Raw genomic sequence first — 19,512 nt, forward strand, 5'->3', positions numbered from 1 at the left:
CCTTTGTGGTGCTTACCGTCCTAGAGATGGACAATAAATAACAGAGATAGCAATTGAGATAAAAAGGTAAATGCTATAATAGTTCTAATAAACAATTGAGATAAGTGCTGTAAGACTGCCCCAGGAGTGAGGAGCAAGTTTCTGCTGATCCCTGAGGATAAGTAAAAGTTAGTCCAGCAAAGAAAGGACAAAGAACATTCTAGGCAGAGGGAATAGCATAAAAAGGCCCTGAAGTGGGTAGGCATGTGATTGATGCTTTTGATAAGCTGGGATAAGGCCAATATAGCTTTCTTATGGGTGAGGACACTAAGGCCCAGAAATTACTCGTTCAAAGTTGCATAGCCGAATAAGTGGTGGTGGCCAGAGTTCATATTTTCCAGCTTCAAGTTTTGTGCTTCATTCTCTCTATATCACAAACAGCAGAGTGAGGTTGTATGTGGAATCAGAGAAGGAAATGGGACTTAATTTACTTTTTATTTTTTCTTTTCAAACTGTATTCCAAAACACCTCAGTCAGATTCATTCCTCTTGTGTAACAGGAGAATCAACAACAAAGAAATCAAATATTTACTGAGTGCCTGTGATGTCTACGGCACTGGGTTGGTCCAAGTTTTACTTCGTATAAATTTTAACAGATGCTAGAACCACAAGAGACTTTTGAAATAATATACAGTCTCCTCCTTTTACATATGAAGAAGCTGAGGCAGGGAGGAAAATGGACTTGTCCAGTGTCACTCAACTAGTGGTAGAGCCAGGACTAACATAGGACTTCTCCAGTGCTCTTTTAAGTATTCCAGGCTGCTTGAGACATAAAGGGTCTGGCACATAGTAAGCCCTTAATATGTATTTGTGGAAAAGAATAATATGTGGTTTGTGCCTTTGAGAAATTCAGTCTAGTTAGGGTAAAGAAAAAAATGGATAAACCAGGACAAGCTATTATAAATAGGCCCATATGTGATAACATTATAGAGTTTCAAAGATGAGGGAAAAGTAGTTCATTACACAAATATATTGAGTTTCTACCATGTGTGAAGCACTCTCAGCAGGGAACAAAGTAGACCAAATCCCTTCCCTTCCTTCATGGAGTATATGTTCTGGTGGGGAGAGATAAATAATAAGTAAATATATGAATATCATAAACAGGGATAAATGCTTTGAAGAGAAATAAAGTAAGATAAAGGGATGGGAGCAGTGGGTAGTCAGGAAATGTGCTTGGCATGTTTGAAGAATGGGAAAGTGTCCAGGATAGCTACCAGTTTTGGTCAGGTAATACTTCTTGAAGGAGGTAAAATTTGCGAAATCTTAGGTTAAAAAAAAAAAAGTGTGTGGGGAGGTGTGATATCTTAGGGAAGAAACTTGGAGTGTTGGATGCGAAGGTAGGCAAGTTTCAAGGTCTTCATAAGGGATGGTGAATAGATAAGTGGGGTGGAGGCAAGGATTGGGAGGTGAGGGAGTCATAGGCAGTGGAAGGTAAGGCTGAAAGGATGGGTGAAGCTGGACTGTGGAGGGTTTAATGCCAGGCTTAGGATTGTGGAATTTTCCAGTTTGCAGTAGACACCATAGGTTTAGAGGCAGGAAGAGGCACCAATCTGGAGGTGGGTACAGAGGGCCCTGAGATGAGGTGTTAGTGGTAGGAATGGAGAAGAAGACACCAACCAGTAGTAGCTACCTCATGACATGGGCAGGGCAGGAACACCTGGACGGCCTTGGGTATGGGATGGAGGAAGCAGGGTAGGGTCCAAGAGGACTGCAAGGTTTCAAAGCTGAATAAAAACCTATCATGTTCAAGGACTGTATTAGGCTTTCCACATTCATGGAGTGTTTTCTGCATCTTCTGGAAGCTGAGCTGATTCCCAGAGGGACTAGGGTTTGGGGAATAACAAGGAGTGGTGGGGCCCACCTCCAGGCATTACTTGACATTTCAGTGAGAGGACCTAATGCCATAGCAGTCTCTTACAAGTCTATTTTCTTTCTCACTCTTGAACTTACTTTATACAGTAACAAGAATTAGACTCTTTTACCTATTAATTTATATTCCATAGTAGCTAGAGCATGATACCGTTGCCTGGTTCCATTAAAGTATTCCTTGAACATTCACCTTGGGATTCTATTTCATCAGGTCTTTCTGCCTGTAATTTGTCTGGGAAAGAAAGGCTAAAGCATAGTTAAAGACATAGGCTTTGGTGTCTAGCAGACCTGTGGTCTAATTCCAGCTCTAACACTTATTAGCTGAGTATTTCAGTTTCCTCTTCCATAAAATGGGAACAATAAGAGTCCTTCAAATACTAGTCCTTATCTTATGGCATCATTGTATTCAATTAATTCATACTTGCTTAGGACACTGCCTAGTAAAGGCTCAAAGTACAGTTGATAGACCCTCCATATCTGTGGGTTCCACATCTGTGGATTCAAATAACCACTGATCAAAAATATTTGGAAAAAAAATTTGCATCTGTACTGAACAGGTACAGACTTTTTTTCTTGTCATTATTTCCTAAACAGTATAGTATAACAGCTATTTACATAGCATTTACATTGTTTTAGGTATTGTAAGTAATCTAGAGATGATTTAAAGTATGCAGGAGGATGTGTATAGGTTATATGCCTATACTACGCCATTTTATATGAGGGACTTTAGCATTTGTAGATTATGGTATCCATAGGAGGTCCTGGAACCAATCCCCCACAGATGCCAAGGGACAACTGTAGTTCTTTTTCCCCTATAATTGACAGCAGGTAGGGCATTGCTGTATGAGAATATATGAATTGGTTAACCAGTTTTCTGGTAAAAAGATTCTTTATAGGCCTTCCCCCAGATAAGAAAATGCCTACTCATTCACAGCTAAGTAAACTTAAGGTTGGAAGTGAGAATCTGGGTGGCCTGAATTTGTCTCTCTATCCTATTACTGTACCGAACTTGCCCTGCCCCCAGCACGTGACTTTTTTCCTTTCCAACATGTTATTTCTGTACATATCCTTGTCCTTCACACCCCATGAGTATTCACCAAGGGCCCCAATAGTTCCTGGCGTAGTCGGTGCCTTCCACATAGGCAGGTAGAAAAAAAGTTTGCTGAGTTTGTTTTGAAAACATTCCCTTCAGATTTTACAAGTTAGTGTATTCTGCTCAAATTTTTCCTCGGCCAACCTTCTAGGTATATATGCAAGGAGGAAGAGAAGTTACTCACAAATCAGTTCAACTAAGTGCCAGGCACTACAGGAGGTATTTTCACATAAATTAAGTTATTTCTTTTAATCTGTTTGGTAATCCTGTAAGGTAGGTTGTATTATCCTCTTTTTAAAGATCAGGAGACAACCTCAGAGAGGTTAAATAATTTATCCAAGGACAGAGAGGCAAACAGTGACAGAACCAGGTTTCAAACCTCTTTTGCTCGACCCTCACAAAATTTTCCTTTTAAACTAAAGGGAAAAAGAGAACAATAGCAAGAATGAAACTTAACCTGAAAAGTGAGAAGCCCTAGGTTTGGTATTATAGATTCTCAGAGATGGAAGGAATCATTTGATCTTTCCTTTTATGAAAGAAAATCTAAGGTCCAGAGAAGTTCTCCTTTAAAAATCATCTAATTTTTTTCATTAGACACTCTTTGGTTATATTTGGTAACCTAGTGAGAAAGAAAACCCTTTGGGGATACAGGGCAGAGCATCTAGAGGAATGTTAATCATATTGTTATGCTTGTTGGTAGCCACTTCATTAAAATATGATCTTTTTCTCTTGGCTATCCCCCACCAGCTGCTGCCCTGCGCTTCTGCTTCCTGCTTTCTCCTGGAACAAGTGGGGTTTATACATCTGACCTACCAGTTCCTAGGGGGCCTAGCAATTACCATACTTATTGCTTTATGCTGCACTGAATTGGCTAGGTTTTGTTCCTGGTTCTCATTGTCTGGATGGAACATGAGAAGCTTCAGAGATTTTCCTCAAATGAAAGGATAGAATCTGTACATGCTGGTTCATGCTAAGTATTACGGTTTCATGAGCTCTCAGTGCTTGGGGATTTCTCACCACCTTGAAACCTGAAAAAGATGAGTTTGCAGAAACCCAGCTCTTACATCAATTTTAAAGTGAGTGTTTTGGGAAATGCACTGGCTCTGAGCCAGGGTACCACGCCAAGCCCTTCCACTGAATAACTATGTGGTCTTGAGCAAGTTTCTACTTGTCTGAGGCTGCATAGAGTAATAAAAATACAACTGGCCTGGTAGTCTCAGAGCATGGGTTTGAGTCCTTGCTGGACCAGCTTTCACTAGTTTTGTGATGGTTAGGTAACTCTATTCTCCTTCTTCAAATACATTTTTCTTTCAGAAAAATGAAATGGTTGGAATAGATTAGATGATTTTAAAAGCTCTTCCACCCTTATCATTTTGTCATCCTCATGCCTGCCCCAGTGGATTTTCAGATTGTTTAAGGGTCACATTACCAATTATTAAGTTGGGAGAGAAGAACATATATAAAGTGAATATATTTTATATTAAGATTTAAAAGATCCTGAAGGTGAGAACCTTTGTAATGAGCCTTTTGTAATTCTCACCTTATTTGCATTATACATTTACCACTTCTTAAAAGCAGCAAATTGCAATAATAACTGAAGGCACAGTTTTCTGTTTATTAAACACCTAGTAAGGGCCCCTTATTGTTTTATGCTGTTGTGAACATTTACTTAATCAAGCTCCCTTTCTGGACTCTGACAGCCAGTAGCCATTGTTGATAACTTTGCAAATAATGAGAGGTAAATGCTGTAGAGGGAGAGGGTGAACAGCCGGTACAATGAGGTATTTTCATAGAGGAAGAACCTCCTAGGCAGGCTGGACTCTGAATTGGTCTTCCACAGGATTTCATAGAAATCCCCAACTTCGCAGTACAGTATTATATTTCTCTTACATGTCTTATAATAAAGCTTGTAAGAGAATCAGGATCATTGACTTTCACAACTGTAAGGGAGCTAAAGAGGCCAAACTATTCTTTTAAAGAGGGTCTAGGCTCAGGAGGCTGAGGGGTCTGGGTGAATATCCTTGCTCAGGAACTTTCTAACAGAAAAGCAGTGCGTTAACAGATAAACTGAAGTCAGGTGTATCCACATGAGTATTTACTCATAGGTAGTCACCCTGGAGGCCAGAGCACTTACTCCGGTAGAATTATCCCTGAATGCCTTTGGAGCTTATCTTTGAAATTACCTTTATAACTCGCAGTTGGATCCAACTTTTCAGATGGATTTGACACACAAAGGAGTGTCTGTTCTGCACCAGGCCCTGTGCTTGGCCCTGAGGAGATGGAGATGATCAAGATGTAGTTCTTGTCCACAGAGCTGGGGATGAGTTGGGGGGAGGAGAGCAGAGAGAGAGGGACTGGAGGAGACAGAAGAGTGCACAGTGGACTGTAATTAAAGAACAAATGATATAAAACTGGTACAGACAAAATGAAATCAACACTGCCTGCCTTTGGGGTATCATCAAGGAAGGATAGAAGTTTGATTAAAGGAAAAGATGGGGAAAATATCCTAAACATAGAAGTAGCTTTAGGTGTGAATGTCAGGAAGCCAGAACATGAATGTGTATGGCAGAAATAGAAAATAGATCAGAATGTAACTAGAGTATCCCTTTGTAAGGGATGATGAGAGATAAAGGTTCTTTGGGGCCACCTTGTAAGGGCCAGTCACTCCTTCAATAAATGTTTATTGAAGGACTACAGCAGGCCAGGGGTAGACTTGGTTTTCCTAGTCCTTTAGAGGTAACAATAGCCAACTCTAGTAATGTGTGAGTTTTTGTTCCTGCCTCAGGGCCTTTGCACTTGTTTTTCTCCCTCTGTCTTCAGTGTTATCCTTTCTTCCCCCTTTTTGCCTCCTTAACTTATATTCATCCTTTAGAGCTCAGCTTAGAAATTACTTCTTCAAGGAATACTCTTTTGCCCCCTACCCCTGTTTTCCTATTTATGAATTTGATGTCTTCGTCATACCACTTGCCCCAATTATAAATCAATAGTTGTTATTGTTTAATATTTGCTCTATGTTTAATCTCTCCCTTGTTTACTGCTCTTTCCCCCACACAGTGTTAGACACATAGTTGGCATGCAATAAATATTTGCTGAAAGAATGACTGAAGTGTGTCCATTGAATTTAGCAAAAGCAGTCACTGTTGATCTTGGTAAGACAGTTTCAGAGAAATGGTGAGGGTACAAGCCAGATTGCAGTGGATTATGCAGCAAGTGGGAAGTGAGAAAATGAGGACAGTGATGCATTGACAACTTTTTCTTACATGTGGCTGTGAAGGGGAGAAGCAAGATGGGAAAATGGGGTCCAGAGTTTGGTTTATTTTCTGATGAGAGAGACTTGAACTTATTTAAGTGATAATGAGAAGGAGCAGATGCAGAAAGGGGCATGGGGTGGAGATAACTGAAAGTCTCCTAAGAGGTGGGATAGGATGGAATCCAGGACAGGAGTGCCATGCTAAATAGTCCAGCCTTTGTTCTGTAGACACTAGGGAGTCTGACCTAGAGCTGAGATAGCTTAGAGTCTGGGTGAGCTAGCTAAAATTGTGCAGTAGACAGGGGAAAGAAGCCAAAGACCTGAACCTAGGGCTGGAGCAAATGACAGAGAAGGACTAGAGAGACATTTGGAAGGTGGAACCTGGTGGATATGAGAGGAGGGAGTAGGGGGTCTTGATTTTTTGTCCCTCATGCTTAACACAGAGCAGGTGCTAAAATAAGTGTTGATTGAATTGCTTTGAGTTTCTCAAGACTGGAGAAAGCACAGCAGGGTCTGGAGGGTGTGGCAATAACGAGTCATCTCAAATATTCTCATAGTGGAAAGTCCTGATCCTCTTTGAATTTTGGAAACAGCCAGAAGTCATTCAGAGCCAAGATGCTGAATTGTTAAGTGGGTGGTCATGTTAGAGACTATTCCTTTGGGGTTAAAAAGTAAAAACAAGAAATAAGGTGTGGCTCTAAAATAATGAGATTTGCTGGAGGTGGGGCGTGGCTGCTCATAAACTGACCTTGAAAGTCCTTCCATGTAAGAGTTCTAAAAATGTTTCAAACGTTTGTTCTAGAACTTGGAAGTTTCATCTGGACATCTGTGTTCATTAAAAACTCTTTCCCTAATTCATTGTCTTTCTTTCATCTATAACCTGACCTGAGCCTAGTTTGAGTGAGTCTCTCAGATTTCCTACCTTGGAGTTTGTGAGAATTATGGTATAGTCTCTGACCACTGCCACCCAAAAAACAAAAAGGGCTTTCTTAAGTGTCTGAGAATTTTAGATCCAGGAAGAATGAGCGATAGGCATATATATGTCCTATCACCAAGGAACTAGAAAAGGAACGGTAAGGTGTAGGTGATGTTTTAAAGCCTTTTGCTAGCTTGTTTAACTCTCCCCTGGGGTAAAAGGAAGACAACTGTCTGTACACTGGCTGCCCCAGAATGGTGCTGAGCAATCTTGAAGTGCCAGGAGCCATGCTTTGTCTATTCATGGACCCTGTGCCTGTGAAACAAGGTTCGGTGATTGTCACTGTGCCTGTGGTAGTCTGGCGTTACCCAGAGAGAACAAAGCTGCATGTATGGAGTGCACAAGGGAGTCTTGTAACAACCTTGTCCCCCTTTCTAGGGCTGAGTCAGGTACCACAGCTTGATCTTAGCTGCCTTCTTTTTTTCAAGAAGTTGGCATCTGAGCCACACCAAGAGTATAGTGTTTTGTTCAGGGTATTTCCCTTTTGGAGGGACGTGGACCAACTCCATGCGCTTGTCCATGCTGATCTCTCAGCCCGCACAGCCCTTCCCCATCCGTTCTCAGCCTTTGGTTAATCTTCCTATCTTTCAAGGCTCAGCCCAAATGCCAGCTTCCTCTACAAAGATTTTCCTGTCTCACCTCATTGGAATGAACAGGAATAACATGGTAGAGTGGAAGGAGCATAGGCTTTGAATGAGGCAGACCTGAGTCCAAATGCTAGATCTGCCACTGGCCTGTCACCCCTGCCCCCAGCCACAAGTTTCAGTTCTCTATCCATTAAACTTGAGAATTAAATGGGATTTGGTCTGTGAAAGCATATAGCATAGTTCTTGACATATAGGAGGTGTTCATTAAATGTTTATTCTTTACCTTTTATACCTATAACTTTTCTTTCTCTAAATTAAAATAGTATTTTGCTTCTACCTCTGAAATAACATCCATGTGAAAAATTACAGTATGGAAGAATGTTTTTTCTAGTGGATTTGCTCCACGAGGAGCAAAGATGATGTTATCCAACAGCCTTCAACGTCAAGCTTTGTATTGGGAAGACCAGTGATGTTGGTTGAATGAATGAGCTCCTGCACTAGGTGATGGAAAATCTGGGAAAAAATGGGCTTTTAAGTAATAGGAAAAGGCAGTAACATATCTAACCCAGGCAGGAAAAGTTTCTGGGTGCTAGCTGGGAACAGTCTAGGAAGGGCTGACACTGAATAGAGGGAGACCCTGTTCATTTCTTCTACTCAGAGCTATAAGCAAAGGTGGAAAGTTCTAGGAAAAGGCAAGTTTTGTTTCAGTAGAAAAATGAACAGTCAGAACCATTTTTTTTAAATGGAATGGAACTACTACTTTTGAGGTCATGAGTTCTTAGTCCCTGTAGGGATGAACAAAGGCTGGACAAGTACTTACCAGAGATCTTGTGGAGGGGGAACTGTGCATCTAACAGAGAATTGGCCTGACCCTTTCAATATGAGATTCTGTTAACTCAGTCTTATTTACATGGTAGGAATCCTGTCCCTTTGCCCCTGCTACTTTGGGCCTTGAAACTCTTGGTTTTGGTTTTGTGTGCAGGTGAAGATGCCTGGAGGTGTCGGGGCTGTGGGGACCATGTTGCTCCAAGCCAGAGGTTGTACCGGACTGTCAGCGAAGCCTGGCACAGCTCTTGCTTCCGGTAAGTGGGTTTGTCCACCTGTCTTTACCAATGTACGACTGGCTAGGCACTATTTCATGTTCTGGAAAATACAGAAACAAGCTTCTGACTCAAGTTTCGATCTCGGTGGGGAGAGGAAAGTGCCAAGGAAGAGCACATGACCATACCTTAAGTGTGGTCCCCCTGAAGCCAGGTTTAAGTGGAAGAGCCACAGATGGCCCAAGTGCAGCTGGAGACAGGGTGAGGGGGATGGAGAGAGCCTTTTCCAGGGTTTCTCCCAGCACTCTTACTTTATGGGTGAGGAAACTGAGGCCCAGAAAGAGTGACTTTCTCATGTCTGCACTAATGATTACGCAGGTGCCTCAAGGGTTGTTTTTAGTGTGATTGGAAGAGCTGGCTCTTCTTCACCACAGGATGCCTCCCTAGGTTCCTACTTTTTGTTACTAACTTTATTATAGCTCTTAGGTTATTGTTTAGAGGCAGCTTGGTTTCTTGAAAGTTGCATAGACTTTCAAGGCAAATTTCTTCCTGCTGTCTGAGATTCATTTTCCTCATCTGGAAAGCAGGGGTGTTAGTTAATAATCTATCTAACAGGCTTGTTGGGACTGAATGAAATAATATATGCAAAGAACCCAGCTCATGGTAGGCACCCACTGAGTGGTTATTCCTTTCCCCCACAGATTGGAATATTGAAGGGTCGGAGTTTGTCTTTGTATTCTCCAGAACGTAAAACACCGCCTGTCCCATACTCATTCCACATTGGCAGAATGAGGAGCTGTCCAGCCTGGAGGCTGGGTGGGCATGTCTGGCTCCCATAGTCTGAATTGGTGGGGTGTGCTCATGTCCTGATGAGACAGACTGTAGACAGGCACCGTGTGCTGTAGATTCCAGCTCCCATGCACAGCTCTTTTTTGCAAAGTGCTTTTATCAAATAATTTAGTTGAAGGGCTGGCCCCTGGCTCACTTGGGAGAGTGTGGTGCTGACAACACCAAGGCAAGGGTTAAGATCCCCTTACCGGTCATCTTTTTAAAAAATAATAATAATTTAGTTGACATTTAAGTGCTTTCCTCCCCCCGGGAACTACGTGGGGGTTGGCCTAGAGAGATCTGGCCTCTGGAAGAGTTGGAGAGGAGCCAACATTTTCCTGCTGTATCAGCTCTAACTCAGAGCTCTCAAATCTTCTCTGTAGATCTGATTCCCTTGGTTCCTCCTCCCTTTACTCCCAAGGGGGAAGTTGATTCTGCCCTTTTTTTGCTGTTAGTATAATCAGAACAGAGAGCGTCAAAGCTGAAAGGAACCTTATAGATAGAGCCTTTGGCTAGCCCTTTTATTTTATAGCTGAGGCTAACGAGCAGCATCAGACCCAATGAGTTCCCAGACTGGGACTTGCCTTGGCATCTAACTTATATGGTTACGTTCATTCCTGCTGTTTTCCTATTTGTATGAGTATTTTCTATCCAAAATAAACAGGACAGGTTAGAACAATCTAATCTTTGGCATTTCTGGATTCTCCTAGAGCTAAAGAACTTCAGAACTAGAAGGGGCCACCTACTGTGTGGTATAACCTTTCACATCACAGATGAGAGGCCTGAAACCAAAAGGACTTGCTCAGGGTCACTTTTTTTTTTTTTTTTTTTTTTTTTTTTAAAAAGATGACCAGTAAGGGGATCCTAACCCTTGACTTCGTGTTGTCAGCACTACGCTCACCCAGTGAGCCAACCGGCCATCCCTATATGGGATCCGAACCCGTGGCCTTGGTATTATCAGCACTGCACTCTCCCAAGTGAGCCACGGGCCGGCCCGCTCAGGGTCACTTAGAGAGGCCAAGGATGACAAGAGCTGGCCCTCAAACTGAGTTCTTGGATCATTTGTAGGTCTGGTCAGATGATAGCTTATTAGTGTGTGTGTGTGTGTGTGTGTGTGTGTGTGTGTGTGTGTGTGTGTGTGTGTGTGTGTGTGTGTGTGTGTGTGTGTGTGTGTGTGTGTGTGTGTGTGTGTGTGTGTGTGTGTGTGTACATAAAGAAGGCACATTAGCATTATGGATAAGAGTATAGGCCATGGCATAAACAAACCAAAAAGAAACACAAAAAAAGGAAAACAAGAAACAAAAAAAGAGTACAGGCGATAGAACAAGACTATCTGGTTTTAAATCCTGGCTTTGCAATCTATTAACTGGCCTTAGTTGACTTCCCTGAGCTTCAGGAACCTCATCTATAAAATAAGGATAAGAACGTTACTCACCTCACATGGGGGGATTAAATGTGATAACCTATATAAAGTGCCTAGTATAGTATCTGACACGTAGAAAACCCTTAATAATCAGTAGTTGTCACTTCATATTATGTTGTAAGTGTGTGTCTATATATACCTACATGTATACATTTATTTCTCTCATTACACATTCATTGGCTATCTGATGTTGAGGGATTAAGGGCATCTTTGAACCACACTGGCACAATTATACCAAATACCATGCCTGCGGGAGAAGTAGAGCATCTTGGTTCAGTCTCCTAGTTGTAGCTTCCCCTTGAGGACAGAGACTCTAAACCAGCTCTTCTAAAAGAGCTCATCTCCTGACCCCTGAGCTTCCCTGTGATAAACTGAAACTAGATGACATGACTCCCAAAGGTAAAGCCTAGTCATTTGTTGTGGGGAGATTGACTGTCTTTTGGAGCCAATATGGCTTTTGCCTAAATTGGAGGAAGATCATCAGGACTGGGAAGGACCATATTTGTCTGACTCGCGAGGTAACACTGGTTATGAGGAGCGTGGAGCATTGGGCTGAAGGGTCTTCTACGATCTCTTCCACCCCACCTTGCCTGTGATTCTGTGATGAATTTAGTGTGTTTGGGTGCAGGCCTACTGGAAGCAGTACCCTCCCTTTGTACTACTCAGGGAAATTCATTCTTCATGGCTTCATTCCAGCCTTGCTCTTACCCAGTTGGGCTACAGTTACAGTAAAGGAAATGACTTTTCTTCTCTCCTTCCTCCTACACCTTTGTTTTCCTAGTCACAGGATGGAGCTGGATATTGAATGGAGAAATTTCTGGGGTTGGCCCAAGCTCCTCCCGTCTCCTCTTCCTTACACTACCCCACTTTCCTGTCTGCAGCCACATCAGTAATCCTGCCTCTGATAGCCTTCTGCTAGATTCTCAGGTGCCCAGGACAATCAGGAGCCACTTAAGGCTAGAACCTAGAACTGCAGTGGAGGCCAGCTGACAAAACTCCTGGAATTAGCCCAGTCTGTCATTGTGCTGGTACAGTTGGGCATCTGGCCAGGATCCTTCTGATCTCCTGGACACATGGCTGATCAGCCCTACTGCTTCCTCTCCCAAGCCTTCCCAACAGACCTGTTTAAACTCTACCTCTGGTCTTCCCTTTTCTTGAGCAGTGCTGTCAATTCTAGATCTGGAGCCATCCTCTCTGAAGCTCTCTGGAACTGGCTCCCTCTCCTTGGGGGAGGCCAGGAGAGCAGCCAGAGTAGTTGTCCTTCGTAGCTGAGGTTAAAGTGTGGAGCTATGAATTATTGGCATATTGGCAAGCCAAAGAACCTTGACAAGTTTTCTGATCATTGTTCCTTCACCCTTTTCAGAGGTTTTTGGCTAAGGAGGAGGGGTCCTAAGAGGGGAAAGCTGCCCCTGTTAGTCTTTATGGCCCCAACCTGGGTCACTGTTGCTTGACCTGGTTCCTAATGGCATTATCAGTAGGAAAATCCACCACTCTTAAGGCTCCTGGGAACTCTCAGGACCTCGTTTTCTCAGGATCACAAGCACAAACTATTTCAGCTTTCTCTTTTGAGAAAAAGATTACTAATGCCTATGTTCTGGAAAAGGGTTAATGCAGATAGAAGGCTGTCTTTACTTCATCAGACAACAGACTATTTCCGCTAAATTTGTGACTCCAGGAAGGCCAGTGAAGAAATGACACATGTAGCAACCAGAGACTGTGTTGTAATGGGCTGGCTGACAGCCGGCTACTTTCTGTGATGCTAAAAGCCACATTCGTTTTCTCACCCTCATCCTTATCTAAACAAGCATGGCAGGAGCATAATTACAGTAATAGGTTCCATTTGTTAAGTGCTCTGTGCCAGACAGTATCTTAAGCATTTCACGTGTGTTATCTCATTTAATCCTTACAGCAACCCGCGAGATGTAGTACTGGTCTTACCTACTTTAAAAATAGGGAAATGGAAGTTACTTGCTTAAGGTTACAGAGCCAGTAAGTAGCATAGCTGGGATTTGAACCCAGCCATTCTGTTTCCTTACAAGAGTCTCTTGGCATTCCCGAATATGAGTATGTCATTTAACCTCACTGAGCCTCAGTTTCCTCTTCTATAATAAGAGGGCAAAAACCCTTACCCTGCCTGCCACACATTGGTGGTGTCAGATAACATTGAAAGGTATTGGTTCAAAGGCTTGAACTATGAAGTGTCAACAAAAGTGCTGTTAGTTTTCTCCTGGGTTTCAGGATCCTGATGTGGGAGTAGTAGAGCAACCCTGCCCTCTGCTGTTATACTGTTGATGTTGCTGCCATATTTACTGGCCCAAGCCATTGTTTCTGGTTGTGGCCTCCTCCGGAAGGTGTTTGCTCGTTTGTCCAGTTTGTCTCTGAGGAAACAGCTAGCCATCAGGTCACTAGGGCTGGCTGTTGGAAAGGGGTTTGGGGCCTGCCTGACAGAGGAAAGAGGGACAGACACCCGGGCTTTCCTCTGCCCCTGCAGGAGACTCCAGCCTGAACACAGCGTGGGACTCCTAGGGTGTGGGAGCAGCATGTGATTTTCAGTGTTCCTTAATCCTGCTCTTTTCATTGGGAAGAAAGGACTAAGACCTCATAGAAGCCCTTAAGCTGCTATCCAGGGCAGAGTTGGAGAAATGGAGAGGGATGGGGCCAAGAATGGATGACTGATACCTATTAAGCATTGTATTAAGAGAGTCACTTATATTATCTCACAGTAACTCTGCAACCCCCATTTTTATGCTAAAACAGGAAGGCCCAGAAAGGTAGAGTAACATGTCTAGGGTTACACAGCTGACATTTGAGCTCAGGTCTCCCTGGCTCCCAAGAGGGGCCTCTTTCCACTGGGACTCCCAAGAAAGAACAATAGACTTTGAGTCAGAAAACCTGATTTGAGTCTTAGATGAGCCAGGCTAGCTGTGTAACTATGGGCAAGTTCCTTAGCCCCTGTGAGCCTCAATTTCTTCTGTGAAATGTGGTAAAAGTAATTCACCTCATGGAATAGTCATGAGGATCAAAGAGTTAACTCTTCAAGGTACCTCTTCAAGGAGCTAACTGGTAACTCTTCAGTCTTCATTTTATGTGACCTCTCAAACTGCTCTAGAGGTAGTGGTGGAGAAAAGTGATTAAGAGTTTGGATCAGGGGCCGACCCCGTGGCTCACTCGGGAGAGTGCGGTGCTGGGAGCACAATGGCGCTGGGAGCTCCGAGGCCACGGGTTCGGATCCTATATAGGGATGGCAGGTGCGCTCACTGGCTGAGCGTGGTGCAGACGACACCAAGCCAAGGGTTACGATCCCCTTACCGGTCACAAAGAGTTTGGATCAGGCTGCTTGGACTAACATCCCAGCTACACTTACCAACCACCTGACCGTGATTCAGCTGCTTAACCTCTTTTTGCCACAGTTTCCTCATCTGTGAAAGGAGAAATGCTTGTCATGCAGATTAAATTCGATCATATGAGAGTACTTCAAAAAGTTCGTGGAAAAACAGAATTGAAAGATAATACTGTTCTTTCCATGGATTTTTTGAAGTACCCTCATATATTCAAAGTCCTTAGCACAATGCCTGGCCATGGTTAGGACTTGGTAGATGTTAGCATTTATTATTAATGTCTGTCACTCTTGAAACATTCTGTTGCCTTGGCTTCCATGACTTCCACACTCTGGGTTTTCCCCCGTCTCTCTGGTAATTCCAGTTTGCTTATCCTCCCTTCTCCAGCTCTGAGATGTTGTCATTCCTCCAGATGCGCTCTGTTTTCCCTAGGCAGTCTTACACATACCCATGGCTTCCACTGTCTTCCATATACTGATGACCCGAAATCAATATCTCCAGCACTAACCTTTCCACTGAGTTCTACACCTGTATATCCTACTGTCAATTTAACACGTTCATTTGAATGTCTTCCAAGCACCTCAGACTCTGCTGGACTTTCAGTCTTCCCCTCAAAACTGGCTCCTCTTCCATTGTAACCTATCTCATTGAGTGGCACCATCATCCATCCACTGCCTAAGCTGGAAATCTGGGAATCCTTGATACCTCTTCGCTCTCATTCTCCATATCCAAGCCTATTAGTTTTACCTCTAGGTTATATATTGAATTCATTCACTTCTTACCATTTCTCCCATCACCACCATGTTCCAAGCTACATCATCTCTCACCCAGATGGCTGCAATAGCCTCTATCTCCCCAGTCTCCCACAGTCACTCTGCACACCCCAATCCATTCTCTACAGAGCAGTTGGAATAAGTGATTCTTTAAAAAAAAAAAATGACCACATCACACTCTGTTGTCTCTCCTTCCACAGCTTTCCAGTGTTCTTGGATAAAGACCAAAATCTTTAATGTGGCCTACAGTAGACCCCCCACCCCCATAATCTGGCCTGTCCCCACGTCCGAATGTTCTCTGCATTTAAGCCTCACTGCCCTTCTTCACAGGGCCTAAAATGCACCCTCTTTCCTTCTGATAAGGGCTTCGTTCATGCAGCTTCCTCTGCCTGGAATGCCGCCTTACCCTCTTTTTGCCTGGTTAACTCCTACTCTTCATTCAGATCTTTACCTGGATAGCTCAGGGAAATAGTTATTTCTCACCCCTGAAGAATAGATCGGGTCCCCTCTTTTATGCTTTCATAGACCTTGCCTTTGAAGTTTTTTTGCTGTTTTAATCTCACATTTATTCATGTGATCATCTCTTTAATGACTTTTTGAGACGTCTAATAGTAAGCACAACTTGATCAGGGTCCACAGGGCTTTTTGCCCCTCACTGAGCACATCGTTGGCATAAGAGGGATATTTGTTGAATGAATTGCCAGAAGTGGCCAAGAGATGTGATGTAAGTGAGGCCTTTCCCTGTTCTTCCCCTTCCCCATATCCTTCCCTTAGCAGCCACCGTGTCTGCAGTTACTGTAAGTGGCAAAGAGGTATCAGTTCCGGACATTGGGTTGTTTTGGAAAATTGTCTGCAAATGTTGAGGTGAGAAGTTAAAGATTTATCTTTTGCCCTCAGAGAAACCATCCCACAGTGAGGAGAAGCCAGAGAGGCTGACTCAGGAGTCCTGTTCCCCAGCAGCAGGTCTTGAGCTGCACTTCTCTGTAGGTACTATCCACACAGGAACAAGCCCTGGGTTACTGGATACCTCTGGAGAGAGAGGCACTAGAGGAAAAATGAGTTCAGCTACTCTAGCCCAAACTGAAATCTAAAATATCTCAATTCCATTCGTAAGTTTGTCTTTTTGTTTTTTGTTTTTAATTTTATCTTTGAAGGATGGCATTAGCTAAAGATGCCATTAAGTGTAGAGTGGAAAAAATGGAATACTTACATAATATCTTTTACTTATAGGTAATTTATGGTGGAGAGGGGATTGAATAGGTTGGCAGTTTCCCAAGAACTTAGAAATGAAGTTTGTCGTTTGTGAGTTAAACTAATTAGATCTACACGTAAATGAGAGCAGTAGTTAAGAACACAGACTCTATAACCCAGTTGCTTGGGTTCAAATCCTGGTTCTGCCATTTATTAGCTATGCACTCTAGGCAAATTACTTACCCGTTTTGTGCTTCATTTCCTCATCTGTAAAATGAAGATACTAACTTACTACTTACCTCCTACTGTTATTGTGAGAAGTAGATGAGTGAAGTTATGTGTAGCACTGGGAACAGGACCTCACACAGAGTGAACACTCAGCAGTGTTACCTGTTTGTTATTAGCTGCTAGAGATGCAAATGTCTCCCAGGGCTGAATTGTATGTGAATTGATGATTTTTCCACGTATCTAAAATAATGAATTTTTTCAATTAAAACTTAGTCTAAAAACTAATATAATAAATAATAAGTGACCAACAGTGAAACAGAAAGTGAAAAGTCAGTGTGGTAAAACTAGTGGTGAGATAAAGACACTGAATGTATTTGATCACCAGAAGAAGGTTCTTTGTTGTAGGCAGGGCTAGTTTGCCTGATTTACTATAGCTGGGATGAAATTTCTCTCCCTGGCTATTCATTTCTCTTTATTTTAAGTCCATGCTCATAGAACAACCTTCTAATGCCTAATTCAGCTTCTGAGACACTTGATAATAGGAAGAGTCTGGAAGTAGTACCTGTTTTGGGGATGTGGGCATTATTCATAAATGGACAGTGGGCTTGATAAATGGTTAACACAGAACCATCACAGAATGTCTGCACCTCTCTGGATATTATGAAGTCCTATTTCTGGAATTAAAAGGCCAAAAACTAGGCCCAGATTAGGGTTATTGACCAAGGTGATAACAGCCTTGGAGTGGTTTCTGGGTGGTTGGTCAGCCAGCCTTCCTCTGACCACACCCTTTCTCATTGCTTCTTTCAGCATTGACCTTCTAGGTGTGACATTTTTTGCTCACCTAACTCTTTCCTTTTACAAAGGGAGAAATTGAAGCCCAGAGGGATTTAATGGCTTGCCTAAGATCACACAGCAAGTTTGTTGTTAACCAGGGCAAGTTTTCAGGTCTTCTCTGCCAGGCAAAGGCTTTTATCCTGGTGTTGCCTAGAGATTTGTTTAGGTGTTCAAAGCATTTTTTCCTAGTGCAGCCAGAAGAAGAATGTTCATGTGAATACAGCATTTGACACTGAATGTTAGACATTCAATTTTCTAATATTAATATCATGGAGCAACAGTGGATGATTATCTACAAGGGTATATAATCCTATTCTTGTGTGCTTGTAGCCCATACCAACAAATCTCAGCTGTTAAAATGACCAAGTCAGTAGAGATGTAGCCCCAGAACAAAGGCATAGTCTTCTGTTAGTGAACACTAGGGTTGGCCAGCAAACTTCTCATGGACATATACACAGTCAGTGGTAGACTTGAGGTATAAATGCCCATTTAGGGAGTCAAGCTGACAACTAAAGACCAGCATTCTCTTTGGTGTTTCAGACTTTATGTTCTATCCATTTGGAACTTCTGCTTGCTTAAATATCTGATAACTCTTCACTGCCTATAGGCAACTTGTTAGCTTGGCAGATCTGGCCTTTAGTGATCTGTCCTTGCTCTCTCCTACCATCCCAGCCTCCTCCCTGATTACTGTCCACACTGGCCCTGCAGTACAGTTTCTGGCCCTGCTCAGTGTTATGTGAGCATACCAGACTCTTTTGTGCCTCGGTGCATTTGCACATGTTGTTCTTTCAGGCTGAAGTACCTCTTGTCCACCTGGCAATCAGCCTTTTAGAGTCAGCCAATACATCCTATCCTCTGTGGAAGAGTCCCTCCAAATCTACCCTCACGCCTCCCCACCAATGAGAGGAGACTTTCTCCTTCTTTGTTATTCTTCTTATACTTCAGTTATAGCCTTATCAGTATTTGTTTACACACCTAGTATCACTGTTTGAGTGTGAAATTCTCCAAGTGTGGCACCATGTCTAATTTGTCTTTGTATCCCAGAGCTTAGCAGAGTGCCTAGAATGCGGTGGGCACTCATGTGTGTTGGGTGAATGATTTATTTGTTGAATGACTCTTTGGACACTTGAATAAAGCCCTTCTAGTGTGCATCATCTCCATCTCTTTGCTCTGCAATATTCTCCTAGACAAGAGCTTTTCTTTTGAGGTAAGGGGTAGAATAAGACCTCAATCTGTAAATATCATCCCTAAGTCTTAAACCGTCAAAGCTAGACCCTCAAGGGATGGCATGCCTTCTACAACTGGCAGCCACTTTGCTATTTTGCCTTGTTTTTTCTTTCTCCCCCCACAAAGCTAGAATCCCTTTTATCCTGGGAAGTGCTGGAGGGGTGCTAACAAATATTCTTTCTCCGTGCTACTTACCATTACCAAAAAATACCTGAGCACCTCACGCCAGACTTGAATTAAGGCTGTTTTCTTCTATATCAGTCATGTCATGCCTTCCTATAACAATTTTGATTAGGTCAGAGGATGCTCACTCTACTCCCATCAGTAGCACTGACTCTTGCAGAAGCACCAACTGCTTCTGAAGTTGGCATATATCATCCCTCATGTTTGTTTCTTTGTTTTAAACTTGTTTTAGTTACAGAATAGACTTTTCATGGAATGACCCCCTCTTCCAGAACCTTTTGATACCATACCCTGAGCACCACTACAGTTTCAATGAGGAAAGAGAGGCAGCTACTGTAGTGTTACAAATGAGTAAGATTGGCACCAGGAAAGAGAAAGTCCCTCGTGAGTCAAGGCTTAACAAAATGTCAATCACCAGGGCCAGCTGGTTAGCTCAGCTGGTTTGAGCACAGCTTTGTAACCCCAAGGTCATGGGTTCAGATCTCTGCACCAACCAGCTGCAAAAAAAAAAAAAAGATGAAAATGTCAATCACCAAACATTTATTTATTAAGCTGCATTCAGAATAAGATGAGCAACGTATCTGTGCGTTCGTTTCCCCATTTCTAACAAGGGAATAATAGTGATTTATCCTTC

The 19,512-nt window shown here is 42.8% G+C and overlaps 1 protein-coding gene across 2 annotated transcripts in view; it reads left to right on the forward strand.

Annotated features, from left to right (window-relative positions):
* The window catches only part of LIMK2 (LIM domain kinase 2), a 52,979-nt gene that overhangs the window by 1,552 nt on the left and 31,915 nt on the right, over window positions 1-19,512 (forward strand). For both annotated transcript variants that reach the window (XM_063083940.1, XM_063083957.1), the window contains exon 2: window positions 8,796-8,895. In XM_063083940.1, the coding sequence (XP_062940010.1) occupies window positions 8,796-8,895 (100 nt within the window). The remainder of the gene's footprint in view (window positions 1-8,795; window positions 8,896-19,512) is intronic.

The sequence above is a fragment of the Cynocephalus volans genome, chromosome 2, assembly GCF_027409185.1.
Source record: "Cynocephalus volans isolate mCynVol1 chromosome 2, mCynVol1.pri, whole genome shotgun sequence".
Lineage (NCBI taxonomy): Eukaryota > Metazoa > Chordata > Mammalia > Dermoptera > Cynocephalidae > Cynocephalus > Cynocephalus volans.